General features: G+C 39.7%; 1 protein-coding gene across 1 annotated transcript in view; it reads left to right on the top strand.

Annotated features, from left to right (window-relative positions):
- The window catches only part of LOC124595367 (Down syndrome cell adhesion molecule-like protein Dscam2), a 266,443-nt gene that overhangs the window by 80,120 nt on the left and 166,043 nt on the right, over positions 1 to 20,280 (top strand). Inside the window, exons 6-7 of the mRNA XM_047134085.1 lie at positions 12,764 to 12,910; positions 18,106 to 18,261. Coding sequence (XP_046990041.1) covers positions 12,764 to 12,910; positions 18,106 to 18,261 — 303 coding nt within the window. The remainder of the gene's footprint in view (positions 1 to 12,763; positions 12,911 to 18,105; positions 18,262 to 20,280) is intronic.

Genomic DNA, 20,280 nt, shown 5'->3' with positions numbered 1-20,280 from the left:
AATTTCACTTGTTTTATTCTAAACTGCATTGACTGAGTCTTTTCCATGTTTAATTTTAACCTGTTTAAACCAAACCAGGTACTATCTAATTTTTCTAAAATGTTTAACACAGTTTGGGGAATTTGGTCAGTACTGTTACTTGCAATGATTACAGACGTTTCATGTGCAAATAAACTAAGTGACATTTAGTGTTAAGTGGTAGATCATTTATGTAAAACAGAAACAGAATGGGACCTAAGACATAATCTTGGAGTACTCCATGTGAAATGATTTTCCATTTTGAAGTATAAGTCCCTCTCTCAGATGATGTAACCACTCTTTGTCTTCGGTTGGTTAGATAGGACTTTTTAAACCATTGTAATACCACGCCCCTAATTCCATACTTTTCCAGATTACAGAGTAGCAGGAAATGGTTCACATTATCAAAGGTCACAAAAATTTCCTGTGGCAATATAGTGAATTGTCTAGAGAGGAGCTAATTCTGCCTACAAAATGCTTTATAGCAAAACCTGAGGTTTTGTCTTTTTGAAGTCCATACTGATTTTTTCAGATGATTTTAAATTTTTCAAATTTTGAATTTGTATGCTGACTACCTTTTCAAATATTTTTATAGTGATGTGAGAAGATAGATTGGGTGATAGTTTCCCATAGGTTCTTTTGTGCCTTTCTTGAATAGTACTGTGTACTTCAGAGTGTCTCGAAAATAATCTTCTTAATTACTGTAGATAGTGGCTGTGCAGTTATTTTAGTGATGTTTTTAACACTTTTGTTGGTATCTCATCCCATCCTGCAAATGTTTAACTTTTTAGTGATAGTATCACATTTTCTATATCTTTTACATTAGTTTTGGTAAATATACTGAAAAGTTCACCTTCAAATTGCTTACTGTTGAAGAAATTTACCTTATCTAGTTAATCTTCTACATTGATGTTTGATTTGTTTACATGTAGAAAGAATTCATAAAATAATTCAGAAATCTGAGCAGAATTTACAATAGTTTTATCCTCTATCTTGATTTCAGAAATATCATGGCATCTAACTGTGGCACTTGTTTCAGATTTGATCACTTGCCACAATGCCTTTGATTTGTCTTCATTATCCAAAATAAAACTACTATTTTCCAGTTCTTTTGTTGCTTTTACAACCTTTTTAAAAATATTATTGTAATTTTTTTACATAGGTAACAAAATCAGGACCCCTGTTATGTTTTAGTTCCCTCTATAGCTGTCTTTTTCTTGCATTAGATATTTTTATTCCTTCAATAATCCACTCTACCTTATTTCCTACTTTTCTATGATGTACAGTAAGGGGGAAAGTTCATTAAAACCATGTAGGAAGATTTCCAAGAAAGAAGCAAAATTTTGAGAACATGAAGTACAGTGATCTATAGCCCCCTCCACATTATTTAATCTATGATGGAATAAGTTAATATTTTCTTTGCTGAACTGACATTTGGTGTAGGATTTTTTGTGCAAATTTCTATTGTTTTTAGTAACTCCATAAACAGAGCAATGATCAGAAAATCCTAAATCCAAACAACACATATTTGCCTCATTATAAGCATAATTGTTTGAAATATTATCTAAACATGTTGCCGATATGTCATTTACTCCAGTGAAATCAGTGAATTTAGAACTGAAACCTGATATTAGAATCCCTCTTCTTGGTTTATTTCTGAAGTTCTTGCAATAGACACTGGAACTTTGATGAAAAATGTTTCATTAGGACTGTGCCTGGAATTCTTTAATCTCTCAAGCATGCTGGCTTTAAAAGAATGACAAATTACTAACTCAAGACTTAAAAGTCTATAATAACTAACTTGACTGAATTATATGCATGCTCATAACTTGCTAGATATTAGAAGTTATCCATTTGCAGATGGTATTGTTTGAGCGACAGTGTTGAGTGCTTGCTAACATAATGCTTGGTTTAGTTGTTCAGATGTTCACAGAATTAAAGAAATAGAAAGAATAAAATTTAGTACCCCCCCCCCCCCCCTCCTCCCAATTTCAAATGAGACCAGTGAACTGGTAAACTTAACACCATTATTCCATTAACAGTTTACTGTGTCTCCCAACCATAAGACGTTGTGCACTGACTCCATGAACTTTATTTTTAGCACTGGAATACTGCCTGATGATCAGAAACTCTCCCATTGTCAGACAAACTTAATTATATGCCTTTCTTACACCACCAGAATTCAGACCAGCTGCATCAGTATATTTCCTCACTTCAGCAACCTTGGCACCTAAGAAGGGTTAGTAATACTTTGGCAAGTGCCACATCCTACTGAGCTTGAAAAGGCCTATTTTTCAGAAGTGCATGCAGAAAATTCTTCCAAAAAGGAGGATATTGTTTCTGCTTCAGAATGACTGCTTTGTCACCTTTTTCTTCATTTGCTAACTCCTGTGTCTTGAGTTCATTATTTTAACAGAATACATGAGACCCTCTGTTCTTTGACCATTTCTCAATATGACATTGTTGAATTTATTTCAAAAGTAATAATTCCATAAAGCTCAATGTGGCAAAGGATTTGTATTCACTATGAAAAGCAAAATTATTTTGAATTTCCAGATAGTTTGTATAGAAGTCTACACTGTTCTTTAGTCCAAGACAGTCATTACCAGCGCACAATATCATGTATACTACTTATTTGACATGCTGTTATCCTTCGACACATCCCTTGATTGTCTTATGATATGCATTGAAGGTGATGTTTTTAAGAAAACAGAGACATAGCTTTATTGTTAATAAGTGACAGTCTATTTGTTGTCAATAATTTGTTGTCTGTATATAACCAGCTTTACCTTGACAGTTATGAAGGTGGAACAATGCATTGCTACTGTGATAAAAAAAAAAAAAGTATGTTGCATATGGTTACAAACTTCTGCTTAGTGATCTAAATTGTTATCTTTAGTAAACTCCCTTGATACTATATGTGCTACATCTACTGTACTTTGCCCGTACAATTACTATTAACAGCTGTTTGGATGTATGTCTGCTGTTGAAAATGAGACACAAACCATCAAGTATGCCACAACAGAAACTGTTCATTGCTATGTTATCCCTCTAATTATGAGAAGCATGAAGAATGCCTGGATAAAAAATACAAGGTTTGAATATAGCAGCCTATCTGAAGTGTCCTCTTGCAGATGATACATATGCTTATTTGGAGAGAGATGTGGAAATATAAAGGGCATTCAAATAGTCAAATGAAAATGAGACAGATGGAAAAATTAAGTAAATTGGTTATTATTTCAAAAGTAATCACCATAACTGTTAATACATTTATCCCACTGTGAGACGAGATGGTCAGCACCTTCATGGAAACATGTCTGTGGTTGCCTATGGAACTGTGACTCTACACAAGTGTGCACATCTTTGACTGAAGCAAATCAAAGGCCACAAATGTCAAAACAACCTTGGCAACATGGGGGTCTGCTCACATATTTACAAGACTCCTTTTAGTACGCTCCAGAAATTTTGCCAGAAAGCTCTTACACATCCTCCATATAATCCTGGCCTCTCCCCATATGATTTATTTATGCCTGGAGCTTCCAAGAAAGGCATTTTTGGCCATTGATTTGCTTTGGATGGAGAGATGCATGCCTCAGCACAAACATGATCCCGCAGACAACTACAAACATTTTTCCATGACGGCACTGGCCATCTTGTCTCACAGTGGGATAAATGTAGTAACAGTTATGGAAATTACTTTTGAAATAATAACCAGTTTACTTATGTTTTTCCATCTGCCTTGTTTTCATTTAAGTGCCCCTTGTAAAATATTTATGACCACCTCAAAAAATGGTTTCATCATTCTCTCAAAATGATTTAGGGAAACCATGTGAAAACTAAATTATGATGACTGGTTTTGGATATGAACCTCATCTGTTTTGATTACAATTCTCATAGCATGACCAACAGTTTTCTGTGAGTGGGTACCATTCTGGTAGTGAGAGTGAACAGGTGTCAAGTGCTGTTATATTCAGTTTCATAAAAAGTGGTACATGCTCATTTCTGATACTTGCTGAACACAAAAGTTATCACTGTCCTACTGTGTTGATTACTTTCATCGCTAGGAGTTTTTAGATGAGTATATTATGTTCAAAGTAATAAAAACTTGTCAGTGCATTTTAAACATTCCTGATGAACACTGCCGTGATTTTCTGTTCTTTGGAACAACTTATGAAAGATCATAGTACTCTTTTTTTCAACTTATGAAAGGTCATAGTACTCTTTTCTTGAAGACAGTCATTCAACATTTAGATGTAGGCTATTGAATTTTCCAAGCAAGAATCATCAGTGCTAAATCTACAGAGCAAGAACCAACACATTTTGCTAACTTACTTATTAAGAAAACTACAACTAACTACCAAAAAACAGTAAAACACTCTTCAAAACCGACAAAACAATAAGGATCCCTTCTGCGGATCAAGCAAATAACAACTAATTCCTGCAATCAAAGTACCCTTTGACTCTATACCCATACAACTGTTTCGCATCAAAGTCAGCTGTTAGCAGCTGGTAGATAGCATAACACACAGAAGCGACATACCATAATTGTTGCAAAGAGAGGATGGTCAAGGTGGGATACCATGGAACTGGCCAATCGTCAATGCATTCGGCGAGTCAAGAACTGCCCACTGACGGTCAGGTGCCGGCTTATCTAGCCCCAGGCGGAAGAATATTTCTGGGACCATTTGCATATATGTGATTGCCAGGAAATAGTTCATTGATCATCACACCCTTTCCTCTGCTGTTGGTTGGTGCCTTCTGATGGACGGTGGCTGCACCTACATGTTTGTTATCAACTGTGGTACTTGCTGGTAAACATACGTGTGTTGGACAGACTTCGCAGCAGAGCCAGCAACTTGCATCACTGTTCTGTCTGGGGTGTTTCTGCTGCAGTAGGCATCTGTGGTGACTGGAGCAGTGCTTCTCCCCACACTACCAGGGGTGATGTGAAGGCACATCTTGACATCGGTTCCAGGTTCCACTGGTGGAATGAGACGACGGTTGGCAGTGGAGGTGCTGGTGGTGGGGGCAGCCTCATTGACATCCATAGGTGAGAGACCCGTCCACGGGTATTCTGTGAAAGCTGGCGTTGGTGGCTGCGACAGCGGGAACATCAGCAACTGCGACTGTGATGGCAGCAGCTGTAATGGCGATGGCTGCAACAGCGGCAGCTGTGATGGCAGCGGCTGAAAAGGACGGTCCAATGAGCCCCCGGCCTCCTGAAAGACCTCAGACCAAAGGCGTGGTACCAGAGAAAATGGGAGCACCGGGCCCGACCCACTACAGAGCCATAGCTGGCCAAACTGCTTCTGACAGAGGCGACCATTGTCAAGGATGACAGTTGCCATCATGCGGTTGACAAGCTTGGAGACCTTGTTGGGAACGCAGCAGGGGCAGCTCTTGGGAAACACCAGTGCCTAGACTGGATCCTGCAGAGAGAAATGCAGTCACGCCGATACTCGTACAGCCAGACAACAGTAAGCAGGAAACAGTGGTGACAAGGGCATACGATGAGGGCGGCTGTGCAGCTTCTCCACTGGAGAGAACCTATCGTGACCAGAAGAATGATAAGTAAACAGGAAGAGGTTGAGGCAGCCTGGGAGTGATGTTGACACAGTTTGGTCTCTGCAATTTAAACGTGTGAACAAACCTTTCAATCAACCCATTGGATGCAGGATGGAATGGCACCATATGGAGCAGCTGGATGCCCAATGTAGCACAGAAGGAAATAAACTCTTCCAATGTGAACTGCGGGCTCTTCTCCATCACAATTGCCTCCGGTAGACCCTCAAAGATGAAAATATGAGAGAGGGCTTGAATGGTGTGAGCGGTAGTCATTGAGGACATGCATACAATGTATGGAAAACCACTGCTGGTGTCCACCAAAATGAGCCAGTAGTACCCGTGGCTTAGGAATAGTGTCTTTGATTCATAATCAAAACGTCTTTGGTCCCGAATTTGAATCCCACCGCTGCTTACATTTTGATTAATAATCAGCAGCAAACCAACACTGACAACGATAGTTTAGGTATACATGCCTATCTCACAAGCTGAAGATGAAGAGATAGAGAAAGTGTATGATGAAATTGAAAGGGTAGTACAGTTTGCAGACATAGACTCAAATCACAATATAGTGGTGATGAAGAGTAGGCTGGAGTTTAACACATTAGTCAGGAAGAATCAATATGCAAAGAAGTGGAATGCGGAAGTACTAAGGAACGACAAGATACGGTTGAAGTTCTCTAAGGCTATAGATACAGCAATAAGGAATGGCTCAGTGGGCAATACAATTGAAGACCAAAGGAAATCTCTAAAAAGGGCCATCACAGAATTTGGGAAGGAAAACATAGGTACAAAGAAGGTAACTGCAAAGAAACCATGGCCAACAGAAGAAATACTTCAATTGATCGATGAAAGGAGAAAGTAAAAAATGTTCTGGGAAACTCAGGAATAGAGAAATGCAAGTGACTGAGAAATGAAATAAATAGAAAGTGCAGGAAAACTAAGATGAAATGGATGCAGGAAAAATGTGATAACATCGTAAAAGAAATGGTTGTTGGAAGGACAGACTCAGCATACAGGAAAGTCAAAACAACCTTTGGTGACATTAAAAATGAGGATGATGACATTAAGAGTGCTACAGGGATTCCACTGTTAAATACAGAGGATAGAGTGGACTTAAGAGCAAATAAAGCACTAGGGATAGATAACATTCCACCAGAATTTCTAAAATCATTGGGGGAAGTGGCAACAAAATGACTTGGTTTGTAGAATGTATGACTGTGGCGACATACCATCTGAATTTTGGAAAAGCATCATCCACACAATTCCAAAGACAGCAAGAGTTGACAAGTGCAAGAATTACTGCACAATCAGCATAACAGCCCATGCATCCAAGCTGCTGACAAGAATAATATACAGAAGAATGGAAAAGAAAACTGAGGATGTGCTAGATGATGATCAGTTTGGCTTTAGGAAAGGTAAAGGCACGAGAGAGGCAATTCTGACATTGCGGTTAATAATGGAAGCAAGATTAAAGAAAAATCAAGACTCGTTCATCGTATTTGTCGACCTGGAAAAAGTGTTCGACAATGTAAAATGGTGCAAGATGTTCAAAATTCTGAGAAAAGTAGGGGTAAGCCATAGGGAGAGATGGGTCATATATAATATGTACAAAAGCCAAGACAGAATAATAAGAGTGGATGACCAAGAATGAAGCACTTGTATTAAAAAAGGTGTAAGTCAAGGATGCAGCCTTATTCCCCTACTGTTCAATCTGTACATCGAGGAAGCAATGATAGAAATAAAAGAAAAGTTCAGGAATGGAATTAAAATTCAAGGTGAAAGAATATCAATGATATGATTCACTGAAGACATTGCTACCCTGAGTGAAAGTGAAGAAGAATTACATGATCTGCTGAACTGAATGAACAGTCTAATGAGTACAGAGTATGGATTGAGAGTAAATCGAAGTAAGATGAAGGTAATGAGAAGTAGTAAAAATGAGAACAGCGAGAAACTTAGCATCAGGATTGATGGTCATGAAGTAGATGAAGTTAAGGAATTCTGCTACCTAGGCAGTAAAATGGATGATGGATGGAGCTAGGAGGACATCAAAAGCAGACTAGCACTGGCAAAAAGAGCATTCGTGGCCAAGAGAAGTCTATTAATATCAAATATCAGCCTTAATTTGAGGAAGAAATTTCTGAGACTGTACGTCTGGAGTACAGCATGTTAGTGAAACATGGACTGTGGGAAACCAGAATGGAAGAGAACCGAAGCATTTGAGATGTGGTGCTACAGACAAATGTTGAAAATTAGGTTTACTGATAAGGTAAGGAATGAGGAAGTTCTGCGCAGAATTGGAGAGGTAAGGAATATATGGAAAACACTGATAAGGAGAAGGGACAGGACAATAGGACATCTGTTAAGACATGTGGGAATGACTTCCATGGTACTAGAGGTAGCTGTAGGAAGAAAAAAAGAAAGAAAGAAAGGACCATAGGAATGGACCCGCAAAATAATCCAGATGGAGCTAGGACCACAGGGTGGCAGTCAGAGGCCAAGGATGCTGACAGGAGGAGCGGGAACCCACCATGCATGTGATGTTACTATCCATTCCCCACCAATAGACATGTTGGCAGGTGAGACGACTCATCAGGATGATCCCCCAGTGCCCAACATGTAGGAGCACGAGGAACCACTGACAGAGGGAGGATGATGTCATGACATGCAAACGATCAGTGTCCCCTAAGAGACTAAGAACCCCACCATGGATGGAAAAGTCATTGGGGTGAGGCCAGTCCACCTGAACCTCCGGGTCCAACACCTGATGACAGTTGGAGGGCCACTCTAGTTGAATGAGGCCATGTGGTGTGCAACAAGCCAGGCCTTCAGTGGCAGTAGGGCAATGGTGGAGGAGGCCACATCATCTAAACGAAAACAAGCAACCTGATAAGCTTTGAAGTAAGAATCCACTCCCATAGGAAGTCGAGAAAGAAGACTGGAGTTGGCATGGAGACCTGTGATCCAGTAATGGATGTCATAGGTGTATCCTGCAAGGAACAACATCCAGCACTGCAGGTGGCAAGTGGTCCAGGTAGGGATGGCGGACCTGGCACAGAACACAGAGACCAAAGACTTGTGGTCCATGTAGATCAAGAACTGGTGGCCGTATATGAAGTCGTGGAAGTTCTTGAATCCAAATACAATGGCTAAGGCCTCCTTCTTGATATGGCTATAGTTGTGCTGTGCATGTGATAGGGTTTTCAAGGTGAAAGCTACCGAAAGCTCAACACTGTCAATGATATGAGCCAACACAGGCCCCAGCCCATAATCTGACACATCAGTGGCCAAAATAAGAGGCTTGGTGGGATCGTATGGGACAAGGCATGGTGGAGCAAGAAGAGCAGATTTGAGATGCTGGAATGCCCAATCACATTCTGGCAACAAGGTCCAGGGAACATTGTTGCAAAGCAGGTGATGTAGAGGCTCTGCCAGAGCTGCAGCATGTGGGATGAAACGTCAATAATAGTCGAGTTCACTCAAGATGGATTTGATGTGGGATACATCTGTGAGTGTCAGGCCCGCAGCACCCGTAGGTCACTTGGGGCACAAAAAATTGGCATTTGGCCCTGTTGCACCACAACCTTGAAGTCTGCAGTACCTTGAAAAGTCACTGAAGATTCTGCACTAAGTCTGGGGCTGATATCCATGTGACTAAGATGTCGTCTAAATAGTTGGCGGTGCTGGGGACCTCCTTAGTCACTGACTCCAGAAAGCGTTGAAAGATGGCTGGAGCACTGGTGATCCCAAAGCACCCAGAAGAGCCCAAAGTGAGTATTGATGATGAGGACCTCTTTAGAGGGAGCATCAACTGACAGCTGGAGGTATGCTTCCCTAAGATCAATCTTGGCAAAGATCTTTCCACCCACCAACTTGGACAGAATATCATCAACCTTTGGGGTAGGGTAAGAGTCAATGACAGTCTGTACAATGACGGTGGCCTTAAAATCTCCACAAACCTGGAGGGACCCATTCAGTTTTTCGAGGATGACAATGGCCAAGCCCAGCGACTGTGGTGAACCGGTGTCAGAACTCCTGCCTCCTCAAGGCAATGCAGTTCCTTGTGTAGGACGTCCTACAGGGCAAAAGGCATGGGATGAGCCTTGTGAAACTTCAGAAACACTGAGGGAAGTAGTTTGATGTGTGCCTTGAAACCGGACACCCTGGGGAGGAATCAAAGAAGATGTCAGGGAAGAAATCGAAAAGCTCCTGTAAAAGAGCATCAGGGGGCACAGATTGGACTGGCAGGGCTGAATCATGGATCTCAAGGCCAAGAGAGTGGAAAAGATCCATCCCCAACAGATTAGTGGCTGTGGGGGCAGCCAGGACCAAAACTCGGGTGGTGACGTCTTGAGAGAGATACCGCAACTGTGCCAGGAACCACCCCTGCACACGCATAATGTCATTACTATAGCTCTTCAAGGGGGTCTTGAAAGGGCAGAGCATTAGAGCACCCAAGCGGCAGTGAGAGTCACCATCAATAATAATAGCCGAGGGCCCTGTGACCAACTGGAAATGGAGATGAGTCCTGTTGATTTGGACCATTAGAGCAATAGACCCCACTGTGTTGGGGAGAACTGTCTGGACAAAGTAAACGCATGGCATCTGGTCAGAATCCCCTAAGCCCAAGTGCAGAGGGTCCAATGCCATGTGGTCCATTGACAAAGAGGAGTGGCAAATGTCAGCCCAATGACACTTCATCCTGCAGACAGAACAGACCACCCACTGGAAACGACAATCACGGCTCAGGTGTGTAACAAAGCATTGACGACAGGGGAGCAACCTCTGACAGTGCTGAGCCCAAGAACAGATAACCTGGTTGGGAGGAGGAGGAGGCAGCAGTAGAGCGCCCGCTGCGGGCCATTGGCGTGGCCGCTGCACCGGTGACAGTGACTCTGAGCGACAATGGGGTGGCCATGCGGCAAAGACCTGCAGTGAGGCATGGAGTGCTGCAGATAAACAGGAAGATTGTTCATGGGCACGAATGACCAACAGACATGCTTCCAAGGAGGGATCCTTCAGCTTCAACAGATCCATTCAAAGGGCATCATCAGGAGCATGGACCAGAATCATATCGTGAACGTGGGCTGAACCATACCAGTGCTTACACCCTGGGTTGGCACAAGAGAATCGGCAGTCCCAGGAGAACCCTTAAAGGCAATGTGATCCATTCCTTGTAAGACTGCGATGGAAACTTCTGGCAGCTGAAGAACTTGTGGTGAGCTGCCATGGCATGGACCTGGGCATCAAAATACACTGCTAAACTGGTAGTCAGCTGTTCATAAGGGAGGTCATGGGGTTCCACCTCCAGATGCAACTGCTGCACTAAGCGATAAATGTCAGGACCCACATAGGCAAGAAAGAACGCACGATGCTGGCTGCTGTTGATGATTCTATGAGCAAGGAAATATTCCAAACGAGCCACATAATTACCCCACGGTTCACGGGCAGGAGCGGCCAACAACGGAACCCCTGGAGGATCACCAGTAAAAGTCTGCAGACACTGAAACAGAAGTTCATTCATGTGTTGCATACGACCCAACACCTCAAGGACACAAGCCAATGGTGCATTGACATCCAGAATACCTTCAGCCACGGCAACAAACAATGGAGCAATGCAGGAATTCAAACAAACTCATCACCACTGCTAAATCTACAGAGCAAGATCCAATTCCTTTTCCTATTAAGGGAACTACAATAAACCACCCACAGTAACTCTTCAAAACCATCAAAACAATAAGAATCCCTTCTGGGGATCAAGCAAATAACAACAAATTCCTAAAATCAGAATTCCCTTCGACTCTATACCTGTAAAACTATTCCATGTCAAAGATGGCTGTTAGTAGCTGGTAGATAGCATAACATGACAGAAGCAACATATCATAATTGTTGTGGAAGAGAGGATGGTCAAGGTTGCACACTGCGGAGCCGGGCAATCTTCTACGCACTCGGTGAGTCAAGAACTGCCCTTTGAATGGCCAGTTGCTGGCTTATCTTGCCCCGGGCAGAAGGATATTTCTGGGACTATTTGCACACATGTGATCACCAGAAAGTAGTTTGTTGATCATTGCGCGCCCTTCCTCTGCTGTCAGTTTATGCCCTCTGATGGGCAGTGGCCAATCCTACATGTTCTTTGTCAGCTGTGGCACTTGCTGGTAAACACACTTGTGTCGCCCAGACTTTACAGCATAGCTGGCAACCAGCATTGCTGGTCTGTCTGCGGTGTTACCACTACAGTAGACATCTGTAGTGACTGCAGCAAGCAGCTTACTTTTCTGATTTTCCATATTAAGTGTGACACCCAGTAGGTTGGGTAGTAAGCCATAATATTGATTCACAGTTTAGTGAGCTGCAGCAGTCAGGTCTTTTGGGACTTCTCATCTGCTAAAAATTCAATGTGCAGGTGTCTTCCAGTGCAGCATCAAAGTTTTCATATATGTGTTTGCTGCTGCAAGATGTCCTAGTTTCAGATCATCTGTGGGAATCAGCCTTCTTACTTTAAACTAATGAAACCAATTTACAGCCCTGTGTGTAGAAATGACATTGTCTATCAAATAAAATGTGTGCCAAACATCAGTTGCACTATTGTACATTCACACATTTTTCTATGTTTTAGCAAAGTCACTGCAAAACATATCTCAGACTGTGATTTGTCTGCAACTGACACACTTTTCAGCCCTCCCACTGTTGCTGCTTCAATACCCAAATCATAGTCAGTATGATACCTGAACCAATATCAGATGTTCATTCATATACTGTTTGTGCATTTCTCTTGAATGTGGACTTAAAAACATTTGTCATGACATTCATACCCTATTCAGCCACTATTTCTGTCACATTCCCACATAGTGCTTGATTATCCAGGAACAGGCATTAGTGCTGCAACATTGGTTGTTGTATTTCTACACTAACAAGTGTTGCAGGCATTACCTACTTTCTTGTTAAATAGTACCAGTTATGATTTTTTCAAAAATCCTGACAAGCAATACAGAAAATATTTTTTTGATGTACAATGACAATTATTGATGAGAATTGAAATGATTTAGAAAATAGTATAATTGCCATAGTAATTACGATTGTTGTATCATTCATTTCTTTTTTGTATGTCATATTGATAGTAATATATTAATTTTTAAATTAATAAGAATGTGCTTTCAGTTAAGAAGAATAAACTTTGCAGTTCCAGGATCTCCACCTTCAGAAGTCCACTGCACAGCCTTATCATCACAGAGCATTTTGGTAGTTTGGTCTTCCCCTCAAATATCTGACATAAATGGGATTCTCCTTGGTTACAGAGTCACTTATAGAACTGTAATGGAATGGGATGGTATGTGAATACTATATAAGCTTTACAATGTTGTTTTTTTGTTGACAGCATGTTTTGTTTAACTTGTATTTATACTGTTCATATGCCGATTATCACTTTTTGTTATATCTGGAACTAATTCCCTTTCTTAAGGGGTAGTTTCCTAGAAAAAGAAAACAGATTTAATGTTACTCAAGACATAAAAGAGTAGGTAAAATTTTAATTTCAGTTTGACATGAGGGCATAAAATAAAATAAAATGATCGGTAAAAGAATTATAGCTGAAGTTGTTCATTCTAGAGTGCTGACAAAACATGTATATTCAACATACAGTGAAAATGAGAAGGTATTTCTTCTTTTTCCTGGCCTTATTTACCTCCACAATGTCAACATATTAACATGGATTTTGCAATGTTAGTGGTAGAAGATGACCAGATACCCTTTCTATTACCACCCATCCTCTCCACCCTTCCCCACCAGGATGGAATTTATGCACCCCATCTGTCTGTGTCAAGTGTTATCCAAATGAAAGTGTGAGAACTTTTTCAAATTGTTTATGAACTGTCTTACTGAAGCAGGATGCAGTTACCAGCCCAATATTCACCTAGTTGGGTGTGGGAGACTATCTAAAAACCACATTCAGGCTGGCCAGCATGCCAGCCCTAATCATTAATTTACCGAGTGGATTTGATGTGGTGCCTGCACACCTCCTCAAATCTCATAAGGAGCAGATTATTGCACATTGCTGGCCAGCCTGATTGTGGTTTTTAGATAGTTGCCCACACCCAACTAGGTGAATATTGGGCTGGCACCCACATCCTGCTTCAGTTAGATAGTTCATAAACAATTTGAAAAAGTTCTCAAACTTTCATTTGGATAACACTTGACACAGACAGATGGGGTGCATAAATTCCATCCTGATGGGGAAGGGTGGAGGGGATGGGTGGTGATAGAAAGGGCATCTGGTCATCTTCTACCACTAACATTGCAAAATCCATGTTAATATGCAGGTGTTTACAGGATTCCATGTGAACGTGGCAAATCTTATGTAGGGCAAATGATGCATATTGTCAGGATTGCATCGTAGAACATCAGTGGCATATTCACCTCCTTCTGCCTTGTAAGTCTGCCATTCCTGAACACTGTATTTCCACTGGTCATGTCATGAATTACAGTGAGACAAAAATTGTGGCCCATACATCTAACTTTTGGAGTTCTATTATTAATGAAACCATGGAAATATGACTGTCTGACAGTGAGTCTCTTATTAATTGAGACACCGGTTTTCAATTGAATTCGGCATGGAATCCAATCATTGAAAAACTTCATGTCCTCCGTAGCTCACATAGTTCTGTGATGGAGCCACAGGAAGACAATCGAATTGATATCGATGCAACAAGTTTTCACAACAGAGGGCATGTGGTACAACAGAATGAACGCACTTAAGTACCGCACATGCAACGCCAAGTGAATCCACCACTTGTGTGCTGGTGGGGCTTTAAATACCAGAGCTCAGTGCATTTTTGCCATTATTACCTGAAGATGGCCAGAAGACTTTGCTCCAAAATATTGTGGCAGAAAGTTACAAACACCCAGCAGTTTTCCCAAAATTTTGTGGAACAATATATATGCCAGGAAAGCATTAACTCTCACATCAAGCAGAAGAATGTTATGTTAATTAGACAAGAGCACAGTTTACAGAGATTTCTCTAACTTACATTCATTTACCAGAGCATTTCTTCCTTAATGGCTTTTTTTACTGATAATAAAAATAAATTTCAGTTGAACCATGCTCTGTACAATCACAATACACCACACAAAAATGATTTTCATATAGACATTGCATGCAAGTTTAGGAGTGGAGTTATGCATGCTGAGACAAAGCTCTTTAAATACTTTTCTTTGATTTGCTAACCATTTGTCAATGTGTATTTCCATATGTGCCACATACTTGAAAGTTACCGTATATTTCTTGTTGGGAGCTACGGGACTCAGTGAATGAGTGGACAGATAGTAATTTGAGTATGAAGTAATGGCAGAGGCTTGTGATTTTCAAACCCTACACAACCCAACTTGAATGACTGTAATACAATACAGTGATTATAGTTTCTTGCTGCAGATGATTCTCTAACTAGCTCCATGTGGCTAAGCACTGTTAAACTACACACTCTGTTGTAATGGTAATGGCAAAATTCATGTTAGTATGTAACACATTAATCTGTGACTGAAAAAAAATTCATTTCGACACCGTTAAAAGAAAATTTCACATGTGCAAACAGTCAGACATTTTGCTGACAAATATCTTGCTTTTATATTTCCTATTAATTAAATGTACTACACACTTATCTATTAGAATTAAATCCCAACTGCAATCATTTTAAAAAACTATGGTCACCTATAAACTGAGAAGCTACTAACATTTTAAAAGTTGTAGAATGGGTGCCCCTGATCAGAATGAAATAGTGTGTGTAAAAATTAATACAGGTAGAAGACAACTATTTTCTGAAAAGCTATTCAAATTACCAGAAGTTCTTAAATGAACGTGCAGTCAAACATGGTTAGAATAAAAAGAAAGTGTTTGTTAAAATTAATATGGAACTCCCTGAAGGTAAATGAGTACATTTGGCCATGGTTGAAGTTACAGAAGTATTATATTATATTGAGTGCCAAGTTATAGTTTTTGCTCCCATTATTTTAGTTGTCAGGGAATTTCATCAAACCTCTGTTATGGCTGTTGTTTCTTCATTTCATGATCACAGTGCTCTAAGCCAAAACATCAAGTAAAATAAAGGAATACCCATCTCAAACTGAACAAGCTCAGTTACAAATTTTTATTGTTCAAGTTTTCAGTTTGTTATACATGGGATGGTAAAAGTTCAGCCTGAGGCTGTACATCTATAATTAGCACAGGAATTCCTTGTATGAGTCCGGAGCAGCCTAATATACAAAGACTTTTTGGGCTATGTTCAGTTTGGTGCTAGTTATATGGTGTATACAGTTTTTTGTGATTGAGTGATTTCTTTGTTAATCTGTGAAACAATTTACATTTTATGGATTTTACCATTCAAAATATTGAAAAATTAACAGCTCAAAGTTAATTTCATACATGGTAACTGATAATGAATTTTCTTTTCATCTAATTACATTAGTAGTTAGTATATATATGCGCTATATATTCTACATTGTATTGTATTGTACTATATTTAACTGGGGACCTAGAAGTGACGGAGAGGCTTCGTCCCTGTTGTAGCCCTCAGTGGTTCGCAACCTCACAACAGACTACAGCAGTCCACTCACCCCACCGCTGCCCCACACCAAACCCAGGGTTACTGTGTGGTTTGGCCCCCTGTGGACAATATAAGCAAAATATACTGATCATGAAATGTCACATTCGGTTCGAAGTGCATAGCATGCTGAAGAGATTCCATTACAAAGTTTTTACCTGCTCTACCAACTGTAATTGGCAGTCAGTATACATTCCAAGAAGTTTTGTGCTTTCATACATTGTATAAATTCTTTATTTCTTTTTTTCAGGCCATGGTAATTTGGTATTTTGTTCATGCGGACATTCATAGTGCTTGTTTTCTCTATGTTATTTGTAATTGTGACTTTGTTGTTTATTGCCCACTAACATACACTGCTAAGTGTTTCTTCAGCTCTCTCTCTCTTAGTGCTTCTGGTGACTTGGCACCGATCAGTACATTAGAGTCAATGTTGTTGCCCAAGCTTGATATTTTGTGAGAAATCATTAATGCAAATTGGGAACTATGTTGGGCCTAGCACAAATGAAATGAAATGAAATGATCATATGGCATTTATTGGCTGGGATATCTCCTTCGGGGTTCGGCTGCCATATTGCAAGTCTTTTTAGTTGACACCACATCGGGGACTTTTGTGTGAATGATGATGAAAATGATAGATGAAGGACACACAACACTCAGTACCCTACCATGTGGCATGCGTGTATGTATATGATGATCTACAACTGAGTGCATGAGCAGGACTTTATTTAATTCCACTGTAGTTTTAAAAATCACCAGCATGACAATGGACTACACCCTTATTGCAACTCGTGGTCAGTAAATATCCCTGCCGTGTCTAGTAAAATATATTCATGCCTTCAGCAACAATTTTTTTAACTACAAGGAACGATAAAAATCACCAAATTCTACACCTAAAAAATTAAACATAAACATCTGCATGCCTCACCAAATGAAACTGTGGGCTACCTGCAGTGAGCTACATCATTGCAGCTCTGTGTTTGCAACCATGCACTCATGCCATGCAGAGCTACTGACTCACCCAAGCACACAGTATGACTGTGTGTGTATGTTTTTCAATATATTTAGAGCTACTTGATGCATGTGTAATTTCAGTCAACTGTACTCTGTTTTCTTGATACGATGGGAACCCCTTTGTACCACCCCCTTATTACCAGCTACCAGCATGTTTAACAGTCTTTTATGGTGGACTGTGTAAAATGCTTTAGTTGATAAAGGAATATACCTTTTCTGTAGTCCCCCCCCTCCATCCAATGCTTCTAGGACGTGTTTTGTGAGATAGGCAACTGAACTGGTGATTGGAAAGCAGGTTGTATTTATTTAAACAGTGCATAAGTATATCTTTCACAGTAGTTCCAATTATTTGGGCAAAGCATGAAAGTAGAGAGAGTGGCCTATCATTTTTTATATTTCAGTTTCATCCTTTCTGAAGAGGGGCAGTAGTTTAGTCCCAAGGTCTTAAAGAAAAGGTTTACTAAAACTATAGCTGATTACCAAGAAAAGAAAGTATATGTTTTGAATTCCTGAAATGTTCTGTGTTAATATTATTCAAAAATTTTGTGTGATTTTGTATTGGAATTTTTATGGTTTTTGCTGTTGTTGTACTTATACATATTTCACTGAAGCATCTTGATGAAACATGAATAATGAATAACTAGATGCAAGCTGTAATTAGTTACAATGAAAATGTTTTCATTATTTTCTGATTCAGAAAAGGAATGAAAGAATAAATTGTAATACAAAATATTGTACATTGGAATTAAGATTGACAGATATTGTTTTCACAACCATTAACATTCAAACTCACAGAATTAAAATTATATTAGTCAGCCCAAAAAGATAAGCAATGTGTGTTATTATAATAGCTTACAGTTATAAACATAACGCAGTAACATCACATTCTGTTTGATGAAATGTAACATTGCTTGTGTTTTAGATATTTCAACTCCATCAGAGCAAACTACACAGGTCCAGAAACTGGAAATTTTTGGTTTACAACGATACTGCAACTACAGCATTGAGGTGAAGGCTTATACAAGGAAAGGAGATGGTGTTCCTAGCAAGCCCATCTTCTGTAGGACTCAAGAGGATGGTATGCAACATGTTAGTCACATACACATTCATTTAAGAATGGAAAAAGAATTTTGCAGATGCCCATTATATGCCTCATGCTTCTTTTGTGTTACAGATCATTTACGGAATAATTTTAAAGCATATTTGGTTTTTTTTATGTACTTACTTTACTTACTGTTAACTGTTTACACACACACACACACAAATCATACTCTTCTTCTGTGGTGAGGTAATCATTCTGAGGTGAGGGTGTGTGGGTGGGCATGGGTGTATGTGTTAACTTAATAGAAACTTTTTGGTATATACCTCTAAATCTGAATGCATTTATTTTTCTTTGAATCCCTTGGTTTTTACCATGCACACTTGCTTGCCAGTTTAAAATATTGACAAGTTAATATAAAAAGAACATATTATGACGCTGGAAATTCCAGAATGGTACCAATGAAGACAATCACATGCAGATAAAAGATGTGTAGATATACTCAAAGAGTATTTTTCACATTGTGAATTTCCTGTTTTGTAACAGATATCATTATACTTTATGACTTGCTTTTCTTGTTATTTATTTTCATTATACTTGAATAGTTGGAAAATATTGAAGGTACTAAAAATTATGAAAACTGGGAGTACAGTGTAATCAAATGTAGGCTTGGTCATAACTTTGTTACATGTTTTATTAGCAACAGATGCTGTAGTGTTATGTATGTGGCTAAGCAAGTGCAAAAAAAATGGAATTCCAAAATAAAACACCAGCCAGCCTTTCTGGAAACCATAAAAGAAAGCTATTGATGTAGAAAATTCAGAAAATTAAAGAGAATTTTAGTAAATCTAGTATGAGTTTTTCACTCTGTAGTGACAGATCAGAACAGAAATCTGTAACCCTGCCTTCTGCAGGCAATTAAGTTTTGAAAACAAGAGAGAGCCACAGGCAGAAGTCAAGCTATGAAGGCAGGTTGTGAGTCATGACTAGATGGCTCAGTCAGTAAGAAAATTGCTCCTAGGAGGCATCTTCCATGTCTGAATCCCAATCAGACATGCAGTTTTAATCTGTCAGCAGACTTCAAGTTCCATTATATTTATCACATCAAAATAATACTTGACTTTCCAGAATACAACATTTGGTTTTTGTGAGTATCTTGTCTGTTCCATGTATCTCATTAAACATCAAGTATGCAAGATGATTTCTGCACAAGATATATCTCAGGGCTCAATCCTTGATCTCTTTCTCATGTATATTAACAGCACTGCACAACCTGTTAATTCCCATATTATAAGCTAAGCAGATGACATCCCAAATTTATTCTATGAGAAAGAATATAAGGAACTAGAATCTTTCACTACTAGTAGGGCCACAGAATTAACAAACTACATAATTGTTCAGACTTTCACTGCCAGTTGTTGACAAACTGCCTGTTGGCTTCTGTCTCAGGTTTTTTGACAGAAGTTTGTTTGATAATTTTTCTGATGTTTCATCAGCACAAGTTGCTGGCATTTTCAAAGCTTCACCCTCCATTGCTGGCAATGGACAGGAGTCGAGCTTGCAACCACTGGTTGTATGTACATGGTGCACCAATGTCCAAGGGCTTTTCCACATTTACTACGGCATGGGAATCCGGTATCCATTCACAATGAGGCATTCTTCTTTCATGTTGAAGCTATTATCATGTTTGTGTATTTCTATGGCTTCCCTGAAGAAGCAGGTGTAGTTCTTCTCTACAATAAGGACACACACCACATGCTCCACCAAAGCTGATTCTCCACCTGCCCCAACCAGCAATGCCACTTGTGTTAGGTGATCATGGTGTTGACTGATTGTCCAGTCATTCCAGCTTTCCCACATGTGCATGGTATACTGTACATTCCCAATATTGCAAATGGGTCCCATTTCTCATTTGCCAATCTGAGACACTCTTTGGTCTTCCTTGTCTGTTTATGAATAGTCTTTCTGCTGTGTTTACACAGTACACAGCCATTTCTGTCCATCACTCTGGGAATTTATAGCAGAAAGGCTGAACCCGACATTTCTTTTTCTGATGTG

The sequence above is a fragment of the Schistocerca americana genome, chromosome 2 (assembly GCF_021461395.2).
Source record: "Schistocerca americana isolate TAMUIC-IGC-003095 chromosome 2, iqSchAmer2.1, whole genome shotgun sequence".
NCBI lineage: Eukaryota > Metazoa > Arthropoda > Insecta > Orthoptera > Acrididae > Schistocerca > Schistocerca americana.
The sequence above is the reverse complement of the archived record's forward strand: the minus strand, read 5'-3'. Positions and strand labels throughout refer to the sequence as shown.